This window comes from Gadus chalcogrammus, chromosome 6 (genome assembly GCF_026213295.1).
Source record: "Gadus chalcogrammus isolate NIFS_2021 chromosome 6, NIFS_Gcha_1.0, whole genome shotgun sequence".
NCBI classification, from domain to species: Eukaryota; Metazoa; Chordata; class Actinopteri; order Gadiformes; family Gadidae; genus Gadus; species Gadus chalcogrammus.
In genome coordinates, this window is record NC_079417.1 from 992,154 (window position 1) to 1,014,653 (window position 22,500).

General features: G+C 52.6%; 1 protein-coding gene across 3 annotated transcripts in view; it reads left to right on the forward strand.

Annotated features, from left to right (window-relative positions):
* Positions 1-69: 69 nt before the first annotated feature.
* The window catches only part of adam15 (ADAM metallopeptidase domain 15), a 22,897-nt gene continuing 466 nt past the window's right edge, over positions 70-22,500 (forward strand). Inside the window, exons 1-19 of one of the 3 annotated variants that reach the window (XM_056592378.1) lie at positions 70-2,210; positions 2,541-2,606; positions 3,229-3,300; positions 3,890-4,059; positions 4,758-4,842; positions 5,079-5,227; positions 5,770-5,947; positions 7,550-7,642; positions 8,068-8,263; positions 9,407-9,515; positions 10,171-10,366; positions 11,143-11,220; positions 11,789-11,900; positions 12,863-13,016; positions 15,492-15,600; positions 17,173-17,229; positions 19,176-19,241; positions 19,641-19,771; positions 19,957-22,500. The exon at positions 19,957-22,500 is cut by the window's right edge and continues 466 nt beyond it. In XM_056592378.1, coding sequence (XP_056448353.1) covers positions 2,112-2,210; positions 2,541-2,606; positions 3,229-3,300; positions 3,890-4,059; positions 4,758-4,842; positions 5,079-5,227; positions 5,770-5,947; positions 7,550-7,642; positions 8,068-8,263; positions 9,407-9,515; positions 10,171-10,366; positions 11,143-11,220; positions 11,789-11,900; positions 12,863-13,016; positions 15,492-15,600; positions 17,173-17,229; positions 19,176-19,241; positions 19,641-19,771; positions 19,957-20,020 — 2,184 coding nt within the window. In that variant the 5' untranslated portion in view covers positions 70-2,111 and the 3' untranslated portion in view covers positions 20,021-22,500. The remainder of the gene's footprint in view (positions 2,211-2,540; positions 2,607-3,228; positions 3,301-3,889; positions 4,060-4,757; positions 4,843-5,078; positions 5,228-5,769; positions 5,948-7,549; positions 7,643-8,067; positions 8,264-9,406; positions 9,516-10,170; positions 10,367-11,142; positions 11,221-11,788; positions 11,901-12,862; positions 13,017-15,491; positions 15,601-17,172; positions 17,230-19,175; positions 19,242-19,640; positions 19,772-19,956) is intronic. The other 2 variants (XM_056592379.1, XM_056592380.1) reach the window with 2 other exon arrangements.

Here is a 22,500-nt window from a genome sequence, read left to right on the forward strand (position 1 = left end):
TGAACCCCCGCAGTGGTGCTAACGCCCTTTCTCTTCCAACAGCACCCGCTCACCTCGCCACCACTTAGCGTGGCACGACTCGCTTTGGCTCCAGGCACGTCCTGATCCCATCTAGGAAGTACCTCTTGGACGTGGGCGGTCATATAACGCATGCGCGAAACTGCGACACATGCGTCTGCACGCGACACATGCGTGTGCACGCGACACGTAAACAGACAGGGCTACGCACAGGAGCGTCTCCACCTCCGTCACGGTCCACGGCGTGTTCTTGCGCGCTGATCCTGACGGGTTCAATGATCGACCACTACTGTTGACTGAACACTGATGCTGGTATTTAAAGATGCCGGGTATCGGGTACCGGGTGACGGGGTTCAGGCTCGGACGTCGCACTCATCATTATTCGTCCGGTGGCGTCACTCTGGCCAATCAGTGGCCAGCAGCCTTTTTACGACACACATTAGTGTCTGACGGTTCCAGGTATCGGGTCCCTCATTTTGGCGATCGAAACGCAGAAAAAAGGCGGGGCGAGGCGAGTTGTGCTGCTAGTGTCGGCGGAGTAACCCCAACCCTAGTACTGCAGTACTATCAGTGGGCAGTAGTACTTCTAGTACTGCAGTACTATCAGTGGCAGTAGTACTTATGGTACTGTAGTACTATCATTGATACCAGTCTCACCGGCGGTACTGACCCAGTAATAACCAGCCAACGCTGCAGTGATAGTAGTGGGGCTCGTATTAGTAATATTACGCGTTTCCAGATTTAATCGTATTAAACTCTTAAGTTTTAGTACTTAATACCATAACTTCCAGCGGTGGTGGAAGAGGGAAAACCTTTCTGCAACGTCACCTCGTAGGAAGCGTGACGCGTCCACCTTTGCCCTCGGGGTGCTGGAGCGCCGTCCTGGGAGCACAGTGAGCCCCTTCAGGTCCTCAGGCGCCGGGCTCTGCGCTGGGCCTGCGTTCGTCCGACCAATCCTAATCTAGCTAATCCCTGCGACCCTTGACCTCTGAGAAGTAGGCTAATCCGTGCTCCTTCTCAACACCCAGCGTGTGTTTCATCACAGATCACCTGATCTCTGATTTATAAATCAGACCCTGACCGGGGAGAACGTTATTCTGGAGGAATCTGTTTTCTTAAACACTCGTCAGAGCCAATCAGAAACAGGCTGGGCGGGGTCGTACTCATTCGAGGCTGATGGTTGGCTGTGTTATAACGAGGGCTGTGATGTCACCACACAGTCACGTTCTATTCTTATTGTGTAACCTCAGTAGTATAGTATTGAGGTTACACAACTTACACTATACATACTAAGCTGTTTTGAGTAGTATGACCCAAAGAACCCCTACGATTTGTTCAGAAGCAGCAAACCAAAACATGTATATATATATGTGTATATATATATATATATATATAAAAGGTTTTGTTGTGTGAACAGCATCACGCAGAGGGCAGAATCTGACGACTCTGCAGAAGCTCTCTCTGTAGCCCCTCAGTGTTCAGAGTTTTCCTCACGTGCAGCGCAGCACTGAGGCCATGACTCAGCGGCTCTCAGAGCGCTGTAGAGCCTCGGGGGGGAGGACCCCCGCTGTGCTCTTGGTGCCTTTTAGTATTCTCTGCGAACCGACTCGGATCTCGGAACTGACGCCACGCCCCCACTTCAAGCGTTTTATTATTTTGCTCGGTCGTTGGAGGAAAACATGGACGCCACCCGGAAAGCAACCCGATAATTGAATAATAATTGAAATTGCCATTTAAACCACCAAAGCGGTCCAAGCACAATGAAAACAGGTCATGCTTCAAGTGACAATGGGCGCAGCCATCTTGAATTCTGTCTCGGAATTTTGCCCGGTCACCACTGAGTTCAACCGAGATGGCGAGTTCGCCGTCTGAGGAAAAGGGGCGTGTTTGTGCGTGTCGCTAGGCAACGTCCTCGGACCTCCGAGACGGATGGGTAATAAAACGCAGCATCTGCTCTCCACAGGGGCGTGGTCGCCCTCAACGCCACGCTGAGCTGGGAGCTCCGCCCCGCGGACCCCCCCGCGGGGGGAGGGGGGGGAGGAGGAGGAGGAGGAGCTGGAGGAGGAGGAGCAGGAGGAGCAGGAGTCCACCTGATGTACCGTACCGGGCCCCTGGAGGGCTCTGGTCCGGGGGACTGTGGGGTCTCCCACGGCCCCGTGCCCCCCCTCCACGCGGCCCCACACACACCCAGGGTGAGGAGGGCTACCCCGGGGCCGTGGAGCAAGGCATTAGAGGGGAACCCCCACCTTAATGTGGGGATGACCTCACTGAGCGGGAGGGGCCTAGTGTTGCCTTGACAACCAGATGTATTCAAACCACTCTTACAGATGACCAACTGTATTTACTGTTCATTTATGTATTTTTAATGTTTATAAGTAACAGTTTGTTATAATCGTTTATTGTGCGTTGTTTATCGTACTCCAAAGATACTTTGATTTATTTACATTTGATGGCCGACCTGTGTTGACCTTTGACATGCTGGCTGCTGGGGTTGACCTCTGACCTTTGTTTGTCTGGTACAGTTAAGGAGAGACCTCGTCTCTGAGACCAAGTACATCGAGCTGGTGCTAGTGGCCGACCATCAGGAGGTCAGTGTGTCTGTCTGTGCACGTGTGTGTGTCAATGATTGTGTGTGTGCGTGTCCATGAGTGTGTGTGTGTGTCTATGAGTTTGTCTGTATGTTTGTGTCTATGATTGCGTGTGTGTGTACTTTATTTTTTGGTTTTAGGTTAGATCTCATTTGCTCAATTGAAGACGTCTCCAACATGCTCTTTAATACTAACTCGCTGGTTTAGTTCATTAAGAACTGTTCTCACAATGTAATTATACAAAGTACTGAGATATCCTCATGCAGTTGTATTGATTCTCATTAATGTGTGTATTGATCCAGTATGTATTATTGATTCTCATTAATGCGTGTATTGATCCAGTATGTATTATTGGTTCTCATTAATCTGTGTATTGATCCAGTACGTATTATTGATCCTCATTAATCTGTGTATTGATCCAGTACGTATTATTGATCCTCATTAATCTGTGTATTGATCCAGTACGTATTATTGATTCTCATTAATCTGTGTATTGATCCAGTACGTATTATTGATCCTCATTAATCTGTGTATTGATCCAGTACGTATTATTGATCCTCATTAATCTGTGTATTGATCCAGTACGTATTATTGATCCTCATTAATCTGTGTATTGATCCAGTACGTGAACTATCAGAAGAGCAACAAGACCATAATCTACCGCCTGCTGGACATCGCCAACCAGGTGGACTGGGTAAGACAGGCTGCCGAGGGTAAGACAGGCTGCTGAGGGTGAGACAGGCTGCTGAGGAGAGTGAGACAGGCTGCTGAGGAGAGTGAGACAGGCTGCCGAGGGTGAGACAGGCTGCTGAGGGTGAGACAGGCTGCTGAGGGTGAGACAGGCTGCTGAGGGTGAGACAGGCTGCCGAGGGTGAGACAGGCTGCCGAGGGTTAGACAGGCTGCTGAGGGTGAGACAGGCTGCTTAGGGTGAGACAGGCTGCTGAGGGTGAGACAGGCTGCTGAGGGTGAGACAGGCTAATGAGGGTGAGACAGGCTGCTGAGGGTGAGACAGGCTAATGAGGGTGAGACAGGCTGCTGAGGGTGAGACAGGCTGCTCAGGATTCACCTCGTCTCACTAGACCTGCTGGATATATCACCGTGATCTGGACCCTCTCTCCCCCCTTCCCCTCCCCCCTCCCCCTCCCCCTCCCTCCCTCTTCCCCCTCCCCCTCCCTCCTTCCCCCTCCCCCTCCCCCTCCCTCCCTCCCTCCCTCCCCCCCTCCCCTCCCCTCCCTCCCCTCCCTCCCTCTCCCCCCCTCCCCCTCTCCCTCCCCCCCTCCAGTTCTACCGGCCCCTGAACGTGCGCGTGGCCCTGGTGGGTTTGGAGATCTGGAGCGACCAGGACCGGATCGCCGTGGAGCGGAGCCCCGCCGACACGCTCAACCACTTCCTGGAGTGGAGGAGCCGCGAGCTGCTGCCCCGCCTTCACCATGACAACGCCCAGCTGGTCATGTGAGGCCCCGCCCCCTCAGCCAAACATCATGATGATGGACAGGCCTCACCTGCAGGGCGACCTGTCCGTCATCATGCCTCATTCAGTCATCAGGATGGAGCTCCTTTAGTAGCTGTATGATGCGTGCATTGAGAGGATGTTATTGATGTATTGTTCATGTTCATTTACTTTACTTTGTGTGTATGTGCATGTGTGCATGTGCGTGTGTGCGTTCATTCATGTGCGTGAATGTGTGTCTGTGTGTGTCTCTATGTGTGTGTGTGTGTGTGTTTGTGTGAATGTGCGTTCATTCGTGTGTATGCTTGTGTGTGTGTCTGTGTGTGTGTGCGTTCTTGTGTGTGTGTGTGTGTGTGTCTCTGTATGTGTGCGTTCCTGTGTGTGTGTGTGTGAGTGTGTCTCTGTGTGTGTGTGCGTTCTGTGTGTGTGTGTGTGTGTGTGTGTGTCTCTGCGTGTGTGTGTGCGTTTCTGTGTGTGTGTGTGTGTGTCTCTGTGTGTGTGCGTTCCTGTGTGTGTGTGTCTCTGTGTGTGTGTGTGCGTTCCTGTGTGTGTGTGTCTGTGTGTGTGTGTGTGTGTGTCTGTGTCTGTGTGTGTGTGCGTTCCTGTGTGTGTGTGTGTGTGTGTGTCTCTGTGTGTGTGCGTTCCTGTGTATGTGTGTGTCTCTGTGTGTGTGTGTGTGCGATCCTGTGTGTGTGTGTAGGGGGGGGTCTTTCGACGGCACCACGGTGGGGATGGCCTCCCAGTCGTCCATGTGCTCCAAAGACCGGTCAGGAGGAGTCAACGTGGTGCGTTACCTGTCTGTCTGACTGCTCACCTGACTGTCTGTCTGACTTCTCACCTGACTGCCTGTCTGCTAACCTGTCTGTTTGACTGGTCCCCTGTCTGTCTCTCTGGTTACCTATCTTTCTGTCTGTGTGCTTACCTGTCTGTCTAACTGGTTACCTGTCTGTCTGACGGTCTCTCCACCTGTGTGTCTGTCTGACCCCGTCTGTGTGTCTGTCTGTCTGCCCGTGTGTCCCAGGACCACCTGGTGAGCATTCTGGGCGTGGCCTCCACCGTGGCTCACGAGCTGGGCCACAACCTGGGGATGAGCCACGACACGGCCGAGCGCCGCTGCCAGTGCCTGAACGAGGCGCGGCAGGGGGGCTGCATCATGGAGCCCTCCACGGGGTACGTACCAGTACCACCACCAGTACCACCACCAGTACCAGTAGCACTACCAGTACCAGTACCACCAGCACCAGTACTACCAGTACTACCTGTACCACCTGTACCAGTACTTGTTTAACAAGGCGTGTCTGGGGCCTCATCATGGAGCCCCCCGCGGCGCCCTGGTTAGCATGCTAGCATGTTTGCGTTGTAGCATGCTAGCATGTTTGCGTTGTAGCATGCCATACTGGCTATCTTATCTTTTTTAATATATTGTTTCATAATAATCATCATTAATAAGGAAGTGATTATGAGTCAGCAATATCCTGCGACACGTCCGTTGGCTCAGTACCGCCAGGCCTCTGGATCAACACCCGACCACAGGGGCTGGCGAGTACTGCACCCAATCACGCACACACACACACACACACACAGGTAGCTGGCGCCCTCTGCTGGGCGTGCTGGGTACTGCGTCCTCTCATATCACCTCTGGTTCTGTGGCTCTCCAGACCCAGCTCCCCGGCCCTCCTGACCTCTGACCTCTGACCCCTGACCCCTCCCAGGTTCATGCCGGGGCAGCAGTTCAGCAGCTGCAGCGCCCAAGACCTGACCCTGAGCCTGGGCCACGGCGGGGGCATGTGCCTGTTCAACGTGCCCCAGCCCGAGAGGCTGCTGGGGGGGGCTCGCTGCGGGAACCTTTACGTGGAGAAGGGGGAGGAGTGTGACTGCGGCCTGCTGCAGGTACAGCTACACGCTACCGACACGCAGCATGCTAACGTCGTGCTACATGCTTACAACGCGCAATATGCTAACATCATGCTACATACTAACAACATGCTTCACGCTAACAGCAAACGTCATGCCTTCTTCTTGCTACATGCTAACAACCCACAACGTGCTAACATCATGCTGCATGCTAATAACACAAAACATGAGAAGATCATGCTACATGCTAATTACACACTACATGCTATCATCATGCTACATGCCAACAACACAAAACTTGCGAAACATCTTAATACTTGCTAATAACAGGCTTCATGCTAACGTCATGCTAACATCATGCTACATGCTAACGTCATGCAACATGCTAACATCATGCTACATGCTAACAATATGCAACATGCTAACATCGTGCTAAATGTTAATGACATGCAACGTACTGATGCGACAACCGCTGGCGGCAGAGCTAACGCTTACAGCACGCTACATTGTGGATGACCTCAGAGTTATGTCTGAACAGAGGAGACCGTTTAGACTCGCTGGGGAGTTCCACGGAGCGCCAGAGGAAATGATTCATTCCTGCGGGCCGGTCGGTGAACTCCACTCACTACCGGATGTGAGGGAGTCACCCTGGAGTCTGTCCAGCGGTTAGACCCACTCCCTCTTACTTGTTTATCACATCCGGAGGACTTGCGCTATTTAACAATTATTAACCACCAAACAAGATAACACTGTTTTCCAAGATTTATTTGTTTTTAGTAGCAGTGTATTTGTTTTTATGAGCGTGACGAGACGACCGTCGCGTGACATTTTGCGACAAAAACAATATCCCGAGTTTGAGATCGCAATCATGGGTTATTGCCCAATATCCTGAGATACATAAACAATCAGATTATGCCATCTCAGGAGGATCCCGTGTGGCAAATACTAAACTGTGATACAACGCTTACAACTACTTTACTGAGGCCTTGTTCATTGTGAGCCTTAATGCTTAACTCGGATTTATTGCTCAGGTCAGATTTATGTTGTTCAACACAACCCAGTTTGGACTGGTCCCAGTGTGGACTGGTCCCCGTGTGGACTGGTCCCCGTGTGGACTGGTCCTCGTGTGGACTGGTCCCAGTGTGGACTGGTCCCCGTGTGGACTGACATGCAAACTATCAATAGCACAGACACTGGTCACATGCACAAATCTGTGTCTGGTTCTGTACATCAAGCTACATGCTAACATCAGGCTACATGCAAAGAGGATACCTGCAGGTGGTAGAGAACATACTGCATGCTTATAACACACTGCATGCTAAAATCATGCTACATGCTAACATCACAATACATGCTAACATCAGGCTACATGCTAACCCTGTTACCTGCTGGAGGCAGCGATCATACAACATGATCTAACACACTGAATGCTAACATCATGCTACATGCTAACATTACGCTACATGCTAACATTACGATGCATGCTAACATTAAGATGCATGCTAACATCACGCTACATGCTAACATTACGCTGCATGCTAACATGATAACATGATAACAGTAGCATCACACCATAATGTGCTGTAGAAGGGGCGTGTTCTCCCTGTGACGGTCGGGTTCTGTGCTGTGCTTGGTCAGGAGTGTGATGACCCGTGCTGTAACGCCTCCACCTGCAGACTGCAGCCCGGAGCGCAGTGCTCCGCCACCGGCACCTGCTGTGAGGACTGCAGGGTAGGACACACACACACACACACACACACACACACACACACACACACACACACACACACACACACACACACACACACACACACACACACACACACACACACACACACACACACACACAGTACACATACACAGACAAACACACCTACCAGCAGACGTAAACACACAGTTCAATTCCACATTTACGCACAGAGACAAATATATACACACACAAATACACACACAAAGGCACACGCAGACACACACACACACACACACACACCCTTGCGGTTCAGAGTCAGGGGAGTGCTGTGTGGTTTCCAGCGAGTCTGAGGTCAGCATCTTCCAGAGAAAGTTCTCCAGAAGAGCACAGACCAGACCACAAAGAAGGAGCCAATAATGGAGAATTCTGTTCCCTTACTTCCTTCCCCCCCCCCCCCCCCCCCTAGCTGCGGGCGGCGGGGTGGCCGTGCCGGGACCCCTTGGGGGAGTGCGACCTCCCAGAGTTCTGCACGGGGGCGTCGCCCCACTGCCCGGCCAACGTGTTCCTGCAGAACGGGGAGCCGTGCGAGGACAGCGCCTCCTACTGCTACGGAGGCTTCTGCGCCGGCCTCAGCTCCCAGTGCCAGGCGCTGTGGGGGGCCAGTGAGTCACACTCAGGGGGGGTCTGGATGGGGGTCTGGGTGGGGGTCTGGGCTCCATACCCAATGACCATGCTGCAGTATAGTTAAGTTATTTTATTATACATGAATAATTGTTTTAGTATATACTACACGTGAACACTCCAAAAATAAACAAGATAACCCTTTTTGCCGGGATTTATTTGTTTTAATGAGCGTGACGAGAGGAACATCACGCAATATCCCGAGTTTGAGATCTCAATCACGGCATATTGCCCAATATCCCGAGACAGCGAACCATTCAAATTGCACCATCTTAGGAGGTTCACGTGTAGCATATACTAATATAGTTGAGTATTGTTTTGTATAACCAGTGTAGTTTAGTATAACTACAATAGTGAGAATAGTTTAGTTTAGTAAAGCTTAGTATAGTCAAGCAGTGGGCGGTCTGGACGGGGCAGCGATCAGGGGGGTTCCAAGCCCACCTGAAAGGTTCTGGGTTCGATCCCCAATGGCCATACTATAGTATAGTCTGGCAGCAGGGGGTCGGGGTAGTGGCGCACTCAGATGGTCGGTCTGGGGTTGAACCTCAGTGTCTGCCGTGTACCTGCAGCCCTCCCCCCTCTGCTCCCAGTTAAGCAGTCGCAGTCCCAGTTCAGAGCTCTGGTGCTCAGTAGCAGGGCAACCACCCTCCACTCACCCATCAAGACTGCCGTCGCGCTAACTGCCCGTCTGTCTGTGTGTCTGTCTGTGTGTATGTCTACCTGTCTGTCTGTCTACCTGTCTGTGTGTCTACCTGTCTGCCTACCTGTCTGTGTGTCTCTCCGTCTACCTGTCTGTCTACCTGTCTGTGTGTCTACCTGTCTGTGTGTCTCTCCGTCTACCTGTCTGTCTACCTGTCTGTGTGTCTCTCCGTCTACCTCTCTGTCTGTCTACCTGTCTGTCCGTCTGTCTGTCTGTCTGTGTGTATATCTACCTCTCTGTCTGTCTACCTGTCTCTGTGTCTCTCCGTCCACCTGTCTGTCTGCCTGTCTCTGTGTCTCTCCGTCCACCTGTCTGTCTGCCTGTCTCTGTGTCTCTCCGTCCACCTGTCTGTCTGCCTGTCTCTGTGTCTCTCCGTCCGCCTGTCTGTCTGCCTGTCTGTCTGTCTGCCTGTCTGTCTGTCCAGATGCCAGCCATGCCCCGCCCCTCTGCTTCTCCTCGGTCAACAAACAAGGGAATAAATACGGCAACTGCGGCCAGACGTCCAACGGCTCCTACATCGCCTGCAGAAGCGCGTAAGAACACCCGCTACTATACAGTGTGTGTAGGTGTGCATGTGTGTGTGTGTGTGTGTGTGTGTGTGTGTGTGTGTGTGTGTGTGTGTGTGTGTGTGTGTGTGTGTGTGTGTGTGTGTGTGTGTGTGTGTGTGTGTGTGTGATCTTTTGTGTGTGTGTGTGTGTGTGTGTATTCGTGTGTGTTTATGACACTGCTCTGTCCCTCAGGGACAAGCTGTGTGGTAAGCCTATGTATGTGTGTGCGTTTGTGATGTGTGCGTGTCTGTGTTTGTATGTGTGTGTTCCCCCACCTGTGTGTGTTCTGTGCAGTAAGCGTGTGTATCTCTGTATGGCGGTGTGTGTATGACGTGTGTGTGTGTGCGTGTGTGTGTGTGTGTGTGTGACTGCGTGTGTGTGTGTGTGTGATGTTGTGTGTGTGTGATCACGTGTATGACGTGTGTGTGTGTGTGTGTATGTGTGACGTTGTGTGTGTATGATCATCTGTATGACGGTGTGTGTGTGTGTGACGTTGTGTGTGTATGATCGTGTGTGTGTGTGTGTGTGTGATCATGTGTATGACGGTGTGTGTGTGTGTGTGTGTGTGTGTGTGTGTGTGTGTGTGTGTGTGTGTGTGTGTGTGTGTGTGTGATGTTGTGTGTGTGTGTGTCCTCCCCAGGGACGTCCTGTGCGGTAAGCTCCAGTGCCAGGGGGGCAGCGAGCGGCCGGTTCTCTCCAGCGGCGCTGAGATCCTCACCACCAAGGTGCAGTTCAACCACAGCGACCTGGTCTGCCGGGGCACCTACCTGGACCTGGGGGACGACGTGTCCGACCCCGCCAGCGTGGCCCAGGGCACCGCCTGCGGCCCCCACAAGGTAGGGCCCCCCTCTAGACCCCCAAGGTAGGGCCCCCCCCTAGTCCCCCCAAGGTAGGGCCCCCCTCTAGACCCCCAAGGTAGGGCCCTCCCCTAGACCCCTCAAGGTAGGGCCCCCCTCTAGACCCCCCAAGGTAGGGCCCCCCCTAGACCCCCAAGGTAGGGCCCCCCTCTAGACCCCCAAGGTAGGGCCCCCCTCTAGACCCCTCAAGGTAGGGCCCCCCTCTAGACCCCCAAAGGTAGGGCCCCCCTCTAGACCCCCAAGGTAGGGCCCCCCTCTAGACCCCTCAAGGTAGGGCCCCCCCTAGACCCCTCAAGGTAGGGCCCCCCTCTAGACCCCCAAGGTAGGGCCCCCCTCTAGACCCCCCAAGGTAGGGCCCCCATCTAGACCCCCAAGGTAGGGCCCCCCTCTAGACCCCCCAAGGTAGGGCCCCCCTCTAGACCCCCAAGGTAGGGCCCCCCCCTAGACCCCTCAAGGTAGGGCCCCCCCAAGACCCCTCAAGGTAGGGCCCCCCTCTAGACCCCCAAGGTAGGGCCCCCCCCTAGACCCCTCAAGGTAGGGCCCCCCCAAGACCCCTCAAGGTAGGGCCCCCCTCTAGACCCCTCAAGGTAGGGCCCCCCCAAGACCCCTCAAGGTAGGGAAGACCCCTCAAGGTAGGGCCCCTCTCTGGACCCCAGAGGGAGGATGTGACAGATACAAACCGTTGGACTCTTATTTCCAGAGAGTGTGTGTCTGTGTGTATTTGTGAGTGTGCGTTTGTGTGTTTGTGCGTCCAGGCGTGTGTGGACCAGCGGTGTCAGCACGTGTCCGTGTTCCGGGTGGACGAGTGCCGGGGGAAGTGTTACGGCCACGGGGTGAGTCCAGCGGGGCTTGATATCTTTAATATTAACGTTATAATGATGAGATACATGTACAGTATGTAAGGGATGATGTACAGAACGCCGGTCGAAAATATTTTCTATAATGACCGGCGACGTACGGCGTCTTGCCTCAACGAAAAAAATTGCTTCACACGTCTGACCTTTCGTAGCGTTGATCAGCGGAGAAATAGTCCGGCAAAGACGTTGACGTCGCTTAGCAACCGAGTACGCTGGGGTTGATTAATTACCGGACTACTTGCGGAGTGATACCAAAGACGTGAATCAGAGGCACAGAATCCACTTCCCTTGACAGCGGTCATTATATACTTGGCAACGGTCAGTTATCGAAACATAACTCACCGCCGGCGGTCGGGAAGGCCCCTGCCAGTGAGCGGAGCGCTCCACGGCAGTAAGAAGAGTAATGAAGCATTAGAACGATGCGGTGCGGTGACGAGGACGTGGAGCACACCGTGTGACGTGTAGCAGGACCCACAGCACTCCTCTCAGACCTGCGTGTACTCTGTGTGTGTGTCGTGCGGTCGTTGTGTGTGTTGTGTGTCAGGTGTGTAACAGCAACATGAACTGCCACTGTGAGACGGGCTGGGCCCCCCCGGACTGCCGCTACGCCGGGCACGGGGGCAGCGTGGACAGCGGCCCCTCCCGGACCCCCGGAAGTAAGGAACCCCCCCCCCACACACACACCACCCCGTTCAACCATTCACACACAGATTCATCCATGCATGCACACACACACCGACGGAGGAGTCGGCCACGCAGGGCGGGAGCCAGCGGGTCAGGAGCAGTGAGGAGGAGGCGTCTCCCTCAGGGACCCCTCGATCCTAGCCCCTCTGAGTTTAAGGGCCCCTCTGAGTTTAAGGGCCCCTCTGAGGTTAAGGGCCCCTCTAAGTTTAAGGGCCCCTCTGAGTTTAAGGGCCCCTCTTAGTTTAAGGGCCCCTCTGAGTTTAAGGGCCCCTCTTAGTTTAAGGGCCCCTCTGAGTTTAAGGGCCCCTCTTAGTTTAAGGGCCCCTCTGAGTTTAAGGGCCCCTCTGAGGTTAAGGGCCCCTCTGAGTTTAAGGGCCCCTCTGAGTTTAAGGGCCCCTCTTAGTTTAAGGGCCCCTCTGAGTTTAAGGTCCCCTCTGAGTTTAAGGGCCCCTCTTAGTTTAAGGGCCCCTCTGAGTTTAAGGGCCCCTCTGAGTGTGTGTGTGTGCGTGTGAGGGCGTGTGTGTGTGTGTGTGTGTGTGTGTGTGTTTGTGTGTGTGTGTGTGTGTGTGAGGGCATCTGTGTGTGTGTGTGCGTGTGAGGGCGTCTGTGTGTGTGTGCGTGTGAGAGCGTCTGTGTGTGTGTGAGGGCCCCTGTGTGTGTGTGTGTGTGAGGGCCCCTGTGTGTGTGTGTGTGTGTGTGTGTGTGTGTGTGTGTGTGTGTGTGTGTGTGTGTGTGTGTGTGTGTGTGTGTGTGTGTGTGTGTGTGTGTGTGAGGGCCCCTGTGTGTGTGTGTGTGTGAGGGCCTCTGTGTGTGTGTGTGTGTGTGTGTGTGTGTGTGTGTGTGTGTGTGTGTGTGTGTGATGGCCCCTGTGTCTGTGTGTGTGTGTGTGTGTGAGGGCCCCTCTGTGTGTAACGGGATGTGTGCCCCCCTCCAGGCACGGACCCGGTGCGCGTGGCCCTGCTGGTCATCTTCCTCTTCGTCCTGCCCGTGGTCCTCCTCTTCCTCATGCTGCGGTTCCCGCGGTGCCGGCGTGGGCTGCTGTGTCTCGGGGCCGGGGGCCCCTTCAACAAGAGCCGCCAGCACAACCGGTAACCCCCCCCACCCCCCCCACCCCCACCTCACCCCCTCAACCCACCTCACCCCCACCTCCCCCCCTCAACCCACCTCACCCCCACCTCCCCCCCTCAACCCACCTCACCCCCACCTCACCCCCCCCACCCCCCTCACCCCCACCTCACCCCCACCTCACCCCCCTCACCCCCACCTCACCCCCACCTCACCCCCCTTAACCCACCTCACCCCCACCTCACCCCCCTCAACCCACCTCCCCCCCCTCAACCCACCTCCCCCCCCTCAACCCACCCCCACCCCCCTCACCCCCACCTCACCCCCACCTCCCCCCCCTCAACCCACCTCACCCCCACCTCACCCCCCTCAACCCCACCTCACCCCCCTCAACCCACCTCACCCCCTCACCCCCACCTCACCCCCCTCACCCCCCTCACCCCCACCTCACCCCCCCTCCCCCCATATCATTTTATGGATTTGTTGTTGCAGCCCTAGAACCAAGTGCCGAGCATAAGACGCTACACAATGCTAAGTACTATTTCTAAGGGCCACGACGTACAACACATAATAAATGCGTAAGAGGGGTGTGGGGGGGTGAGGGGCGGGGCTATGCAGGGTCTAGCTGAACTCTGATTGGGTGATTGGTTAAAGGCTGAGTGCTGATTGGTTGACGGTTTGCGTGATGCAGTGTGGCCCACTGTGAGGACTGTGGGACCGGGTTTGATGCCCAGCCGCTGGACAGCAGGTAGGACTCTGTGTTGTGTTTGGGGTTAGACAGTCGAGGGACAGCAGGTAGGACTCTGTGTTGTGTTTGGGGTTAGACAGTCGAGGGACAGCAGGTAGGACTCTGTGTTGTGTTCGGGGTTAGACAGTCGAGGGACAGCAGGTAGGACTCTGTGTTGTGTTTGGGGTTGGACAGTCGAGGGACAGCAGGTAGGACTCTGTGTTGTGTTTGGGGTTAGACAGTCGAGGGACAGCAGGTAGGACTCTGTGTTGTGTTTGGGGTTAGACAGTCGAGGGACAGCAGGTAGGACTCTGTGTTGTGTTTGGGGTTAGACAGTCGAGGGACAGCAGGTAGGACTCTGTGTTGTGTTTGGGGTTAGACAGTCGAGGGACAGCAGGTAGGACTCTGTGTTGTGTTTGGGGTTAGACAGTCGAGGGACAGCAGGTAGGACTCTGTGTTGTGTTTGGGGTTAGACAGTCGAGGGACAGCAGGTAGGACTCTGTGTTGTGTTTGGGGTTAGACAGTCGAGGGACAGCAGGTAGGACTCTTTGTTGTGTTTGGGGTTAGACAGTCGAGGGACAGCAGGTAGGACTCTGTGTTGTGTTTGGGGTTAGACAGTCGAGGGACAGCAGGTAGGACTCTGTGTTGTGTTTGGGGTTGGACAGTCGAGGGACAGCAGGTAGGACTCTGTGTTGTGTTTGGGGTTGGACAGTCGAGGGACAGCAGGTAGGACTCTGTTGTGTTTTGGGTTGGACAGTCGAGGGACAGCAGGTAGGACTCTGTCTTGTGTTTGGGGTTGGACAGTCGAGGGACAGCAGGTAGGACTCTGTGTTGTGTTCGGGGTTAGACAGTCGAGGGACAGCAGGTAGGACTCTGTGTTGTGTTTGGGGTTGGACAGTCGAGGGACAGCAGGTAGGACTCTGTGTTGTGTTTGGGGTTAGACAGTCGAGGGACAGCAGGTAGGACTCTGTGTTGTGTTTGGGGTTAGACAGTCGAGGGACAGCAGGTAGGACTCTGTTGTGTTTTGGGTTGGACAGTCGAGGGACAGCAGGTAGGACTCTGTCTTGTGTTTGGGGTTGGACAGTCGAGGGACAGCAGGTAGGACTCTGTGTTGTGTTTGGGGTTAGACAGTCGAGGGACAGCAGGTAGGACTCTGTGTTGTGTTTGGGGTTGGACAGTCGAGGGACAGCAGGTAGGACTCTGTGTTGTGTTTGGGGTTAGACAGTCGAGGGACAGCTCTGGAAGAATGACAGCTCTTTGATTCTTTGTTTAAAGACCGTTTGGGTTTAAGATTTAAAGGATCCCCCTGCTAGCTCTCCACTAGCATGTAGCTAGCTCTCCACTAGCATGTAGCATGTGTTCTGATTGTGATGTGATAGAGGTTAGAGGTCACCCTTGCTGATGTGATCGAGGTTAGAGGTCACCCTTGCTGATGTGATAGAGGTTAGAGGTCAGAGGTCACCCTTGTTGACGTGATAGAGGTCAGAGGTCACCCTTTTTGATGTGATAGAGGTCAGAGGTCACCCTTGCTGATGTGATAGAGGTCAGAGGTCACCCTTGCTGATGTGATAGAGGTTAGAGGTCAACCTTGTTGATGTGATAGAGGTTAGAGGTCACCCTTGTTGATGTGATAGAGGTCAGAGGTCACCCTTGGTGGATCTCACCAAGGGATAGAGGTTCATGGGGGGTTGATCGCAGCTCCTTGAGGCCGGGGCCCGGGGGGGTATCAGAGGTGATTAACGAGCTGCTTAACGAGGTGTTTGTTGGGCAGGACTCCGGCGACGGAGCGAGTGGACGACTGCAACGGGGAGCAGGTGCTGCCGCTCCGCTACCAGTGGAACGGCCACGGAGACATCCCCCTGACCGCGCCCGCCAACAAGGTAACCACGACAACCTGACTGACGTTTGAAACGTCATCCGTCCGCTTCGCTCCTCCCATTAACATGTCTGCTCGACTGACAGATTGATCCCATCTGGCAGCGATCACCCCCCCCCCCCCCCCCCCTCTGCATGTCTTCTCATTGGCCGATCAGCATCTGCTTTTTCTCCTATCAGGTTCATGACAGGCCTGCTCCTCCCACTAAGCCCCTCCCCCCTGACCCTGAGCTTAAGAAGCTCCAGGTAACCCCGCCCAGCTGTTGCTTAGCGTTTAGCGTCCGCTTCTGTGTGCTAACGTGCTAGATGCTAACACAGGGTGCTAGTCTTTAGTTTCCGGAGGGAATAGTTAGCCTGTCTGTTTCTAGTCGTGTACTGGGGTGGAAAGTACTTTTACTCAACAACTGAATATCTGTTCAACTTTTTTCTACCCTTTATCAAAGACTTAAACGTACTCAGTACTACTTGTATTGTTACTTTACATTACTACTTTTGACAGTACTCCTATTGTTGAGCCTGCTGGCGCTAACGGAGAATGCCAGTTTGGTCATCAACACTGAGCCAAGCGAGTAGTACTTTTCCTACTACTGATTTTATCTGGGGTGGATGATTATAGCAGGATCAAAATACAGTTTTCCAAGGGTATTTTACTTTTCAGGACGGTATCAGAGTACTTATCCACCACCAGTAGTGTCTGTTTGTAGATCAGTCTGTCTGTCGGTCTGTCGGTCTGTCGGTCTGTCTGTCTGTCGGTCTATTCGTAGGTCAGTCTGTCTGTCTGTCTGTCTGTCTGTCTGTCTGTCTGTCTGTCTGTCTGTCTGTCTGTTTGTTTGCAGGTCAGTCTGTCTGTCTGTCTGTCGATCTGTCTGTCGGTCTGTCTGTCTGTCGGTCTGTCTGTCTGTCTGTCTGTCGGTCTGTTTGCAGGTCAGTCTGTCTGTCTGTCTGTCTGTCGTTCTGTCTGTCGGTCTGTCCGTCTGTCTGTCGGTCTGTCTGTCTGTCGGTCTGTTTGCAGGTCAGTCTGTCCGTCTGTCTGTCGTTCTGTCTGTTTGTCGGTCTGTTTGCAGGTCAATCTGTCTCTGCGGCTGTAGTCGCTCACAGTCGTTTGCTCAGATCTAGAGCAGTGTGCGTTGCGTTGCGTTGTTTGTCTATGTGTGTGTTTGTCCATGTGTTTCTAGGTGTTTAGTGTCTACATGGGTTCTGGGTGTGTTGCTGCACTATATCGCAGCGACTGACATCATGCTGCTGAGTGTTAAATCTGGTCTTCGTTTTCGATTGAAGTGAAAACAAAACCGGATTCCTGAAATGTCGCTGAGGAACTCAATGAAGTTTCATTTCACCTGGAAGTGGTCAGCTTTTACCATGAACTAAAAAGAAAAAGAAAAACTATTGCCTAAATGTATACCTCAATGTCCAATCTGCAAATAACTGGGTACATCTTACCTTATATTTGTTTTCTGATTTACTTTGGGTTAAATTTTTCTGATAATTGCCCAATCGGAAAAGGCCCTTGCAGTGACCAGTATCTACCACAGAAGGCGCTGTTGCTGCTATTTACTTATTGACTTCCCTCTCTCCAGCGCCGCACTGCACCCTCCAAGCCACTCCCCCCCGACCCCTATAGCCCCGGCCATCAGGTACAGTCACTGGCTGTCACCACGGCCTCGTCGTCCGTCTGTCTGTCTGTCTAGCGTTTGTCCTAGATGCAAAGTGCACACATTTGAAACCAAAATGGATTCGGAGGAAATAACGTTGTTTGATTTGTAAAGTCGTCGACTTTGCAAATCAAAAGTCTAATTTAAGCTGTGACATAATCAGACCCTCTTATCGAGCAGTAGCATGGCTCATATGGTGCTAGCCAATCAGCACTGCAGATAAGCACAGCTTAATCACCTTGTCTTGTCTGTTGTAGCAGAGCACTGTAGCATAGCTTCTTAGCATAGTGTTGTATCACTGTGTTGTAAAATAGCTTCTTATCGTAGTGTGGTGTCATTGTGTTGTACCATTGCAAGCAAAGATGAGGCGCTCAGGAATCCACAGTTAGGAATTATTCCATTCTTCTTCATTGGGTCCCAGTCCATAAACTGAAGTCACAAGGTAGTACAGCTGGTATGATGCTGTCAAAGCAGACGTAGATCTGCTGACCAGTGACCAATCACAACCACAGGCTGGTCTACTTCCTGTTGTTCTGCTTACATAACAGCATCTGCTCTCTGCGTTTGACTGACCTGTGAGTCAGGGTCCTCAGTTACCCCACAGGCATTGTACTTCTCCTCAGAGACATGTTGTGACATCGTGGGCCTGGTGGGACACTAGCCGTCGGCCTATGGCTACTGGCGTGGCCAATCAATGTCCAGAATGTAAATCAAACACCCCATTCTAGTCCTAGAAAGCAAGCCCGAGCGTAGAGAGCAATGGGCACCTACAGCAAACCCTACGTCACACCTATGGTGTACCCTACGATACCCACCTCTTTGGCTCACGTATTTAATGAGTTGTCCGTTTTGAAATCATGTGCGCTGCTGTAATAATATGTAAGGGCTCCACTGCCCGTGTTGTGACATTTAGAGAAATAACACGAACTGAAATTTTGTCTTAAGGATATGCTTTGATCCAAAGTGCCAGTTACAAGGGGAAGCTGAGAAGATACAGAAGTGAAAGAAGCTACAAAGAAATGTCAAAGGGCTGCTTGACCAAGTTTCTAAACGCAAGGAAGTGTTCACGCTCTCAGAGAGGCGGGACGTCCGGTGTGGAAGACAGAGAGGGATTCTGCCGCTCGTGTGGAGCTGGCTGGCTGTCCTTAAGCATGGGTCTTATAATGAGGATCCTGATGGCTTCAATGAACGTTCTATAGTTGGGTGCTGGTGTTTGTAGGAGCAGTGTGCACACCCCTTGAAATTCAGTCAGCAGGGAGGCTTTGAAAGCTACGGTTCAGAATTCAAAGAGTTCTTGATGTCTGGGGCGTAAAAAAATGTTTTGTTTGGTTCCGGTTTCCGACCGACCCTGTCAATTTATGTGCGACCCAAATTATTTTATGAGCTTTTTTTTTGATGCAAACTATAATTACGTTTTTGTACCGCACCTCTTCATTCTGTACAAGGATGAGCGAATTTTCTCTTTTTTAAATGAAAACAACCTACCTATCATTCGCTGCCACTGGAAAAAATAAAATAAAAAAATAAAATAAATTCCCTACCTACCCATGACCTCAACTGGCAACCAACAGGAACCAAACTTTTTTTTTTTTAGGCCTGGGCTAGCTCAGCCTCCAGGGGTTAGCTTTAAACATGCTGTAGGGTGGTCAGTGTAGCAGTGTGGTCGGTGCACCGAGAACATCTAACCCATGTCACGGCTTTCCTGCATCCTGCTGGCCTGACATGAGGGTGGGGGAGCTACCCTGCATCCTGCTGGCCTGACATGAGGGTGGGGGAGCTAGCCATCTCTCCGTCAGTGTGCCTGACATGAGGGTGGGGGAGCTAGCCATGAGGGTGGGGGAGCTAGCCATCTCTCCGTCAGTGTGCCTGCGGTCCCTCACCTGCACTGCTTTCTTCCTCTCTCTTCTCTCCGGCGTTAATACCTCCAGCAGCAGGTCAGACCCGCGCCTCCAAACAGACCTCTTCCTCCAGACCCCAAGCAAACGCTGGGCCAGGTACCCGCTCGGAGCTAGCACGTAGTTAGCATGTAGCTAACATAGCAGTAGTCCGCTAGTGCGAGAATGTTCATAACAATGGTGTTGATTGATTGATTTGTTTGTGGTTGATGTGGTGGAATCTCAAGGTTTGGGGACTTAATCTAAACGCGAGTATCTCGCCCGAATACTAATCTCTTGGTTGATGCCGAATGATGTGGTGGAAATGGTTTTGTAGAGTTTAAATTAATTGTGCACTTCAAACGCTTTGGTTAAATCCAGAGTACGGCGGTGACTCAGTGATTGGTGGAATCCACAACAGGTCTGGTGTGGGTAAGGTCAGGGTGGGTGGAAGTGATGCATCATGGGTAAAGGCCCTACTGTAAAGGTCTAACACCATTTCCGTGGTCCTTGGCCCAGGTCCCGGTCCGTCCCAAACCCCCGGTCCCAGCGAAACCCTCCCCCCTGGACCACCCTCCTCAGCCCGGGTACGCCCCCGTCCTCACCCACCCTCCCCCCGGGGATGTCGCCCCCGCAGGCCTACCCAACAGGTACAGGGGTGTGTGGGTGTGGGTGTGTGAGTGTGTGAGATTGTTTGTGTGAGTAAGAGAGAGATTGTGTAATGTGTGTGTGCAAGGCTGTGATGATGATGATGATGATGATGATGATGATGATGCTGATGATGCTGATGCTGAAGTAGGTTGTCACGGTGACTCTCCATCTCTGTTTCCTCCAGACGGGCTCCTCCCCCTCCGTCGAAGCCGGCCGTCCCCCGGAAACCCGCCCCCTCCCCTCTCTGACCGCAGAACCGCCCGCCACTGGTTTGGACTGGAGCACACCGGGCTGAACCGGCCTCAGAAGAGACCACCTTGGACACCCCCCCACGTCTTAGAGACCTCAGCGATCCAACCTTCGTCCACACACACAGTCACGCCTTGCATGGATCTGTGCATGGGTCTGCCTATGAACTCCTGCTTTAAGGACCTTTAACGAGCAGGTTTAATCTGAGGTCGTTTGGACGCTTCAGTTGGACAGTGTCTGTATCTGTGTTTGTAAATATGTCTTCCGTGTCGTCGCTGCAACTGACCGAGACAGGACGCTGGCCTAGAAGGAGCTGCAAGCTGAACAGCCAACACTTCCTTTAAAAGACTAACAAGACCTCAATCCTCTTCCGCTGCTTCACTCTGCATTTTAACAAATTCTGCATCCAGTTCCCCCACCCAGATAGTGGGAGGAGTCAACCTGGAGCCAACATGGCCGCCGGGAGAATGAGATCCAGAAGGCAGTGTGGAGTCGGACGGATCAAGACTTCACGGGTGGTAGAGGAGCTCCGGTCAGGGACCCCATCTCTGACATCATAACTGAGGCTTCAGACTATTTATTCTCCAGTGTGGGAGACTGGGAGACTGGGAGACTGGGAGACTGGGAGGCTGGGAGACTGGGAGACTGGGAGACTGGGAGACTGGGAGACTGGGAGACTGGGAGGCTGGCTATTGCCAGACCAAGCTCAATTGTAGATTGCACGTTGGTCTGGGGAGGCTGCGGTCATATTCTTCAGCACAAGAGGCGTGATCAACGGGCCTAGTTCAAACGACTCTGTCCGTAATTGGCTGCTTGCCATCGCCTTCCTGTCGTCATTGTGTTAAATCAGTCAATGGCGCGCCAGGGGGAAAGCCAGCCTGGTGATAGGCTCCCGCAAAAACGTATGGGAAGCAGAAAGAAATGTGTTGCTCTTCGCCAGACCCTAATGCAGGGCGATTCAAATCGCTGGCAGAATGGGCTGGGGGTACCAAGTCTATGAGACTGGGAGACTGGGAGACTGGGAGACTGGGAGAGCCGGGGTGGTACCCAATCGCACCTGACTCGTGATGAGCACTGGACCCAGCCTCACCTTCCTACGCCTTCCCAGTAGTCCGGTGTAGAGCAGACCCCCTTGTGTGCTTGCAGTCATTGATCTGCCAGAAGCCTGAAACCTGCTTCTGCATGTAATTCCCCCGTGGACACTAGAAGGCGGTGTTGAACTCACCCAAGGCAAGAGCGAACATAACTGGAAGCAGAAGCAACTGTTGGAAGATAATTTTGAATATTTATTGTTTATGAATATGTCTTTGACGTATAACATGTTTCAGCAGAAGGCTCTTTCACAACGTAAAACTAGGATGTTCAATTTGAGTCTTTCCAGACTATAAACGACCACAGTGTCATTATTATATGTGTTGTATAATAAACCCTGTGCTGCGATGGGAGTCAAACAAAACAATCCGTCCGTTGATTTACTGTTAAGGTACGGCCACACTGAACGCGTTACGCGCATTAGAGGCGCGTGGAGTTCAAAAAAATAAACTTTTGACGCGTCTACACGTGCCGCGATAGCCAATCAGCCAGGCCCCCAGGATAGGCGCATACTTCCGCAATCCACCAGTGCTCAGAGGCCAAGCCTGGTATTGCAGCTGTTTAAGCTGGCTGTGGACGGGGGTCCGTCATTTCAGGCGGCCAAGAAGTAGATATCGCCGTCCACTCCAATACAAGTGGGGAAGAGGATTGTGTCTCCGCAAAAAATGTCTGGATATCAACCAAAGGCTCATAATTACCTTCATGCCATGTCCTAAAAAAATGTAAGTTTTTTCTTTTCAAAACGCCACCTCAAGCGTTTTATTAGCCGTTATCTCGCTGGTGTGCTGCTGAAAGGAGTCCTAGTGAAACAAATGGCATCCGAGAGGGCCTAGTTCAGTGCTCCGTTAACGTGTCCGATTTTTGGACTGGTTCATCTGCTGCTCAATAACTCTCACGGTCCTCTGCTTGCGATCATTGTGATTCATCATGTATTGATCCATTTATTCAAAAGATCCAAAGACCAAGAAGCGGTGCATTACGGTATCAGTTCTATATTTCTGCATCCGGTACGTCACGGACTAGCCCACGTGTCTTGGCCGCATAACGCGGAAGCCAATCGCTCCTGTATGTTACCCCGCGCCACTGAGCAGTTTGTATAGGAATGAATGGGCGGCCATTTTCCAGTCCGTGGTCCATCCTTTATTATGTCCATGCAATCAGCCCTATCATAGAGTGGCGAAGTCACGACCCTTCCGGTAGAGCCCATGGGACCTATGACATTGAAAAATATGAATGGGTGTCAATGGAGAGAAAGTAATTATTTTCTGGTCCCAGTCTTTATATGCCCCGGATTACACATATGTTGTTTGTGGATTTAAATGATCATTTTTCCTGCCAAGAGTATATGACCGTTTATTGTGCAATTAGTCTGTAGAGAAAACACAAT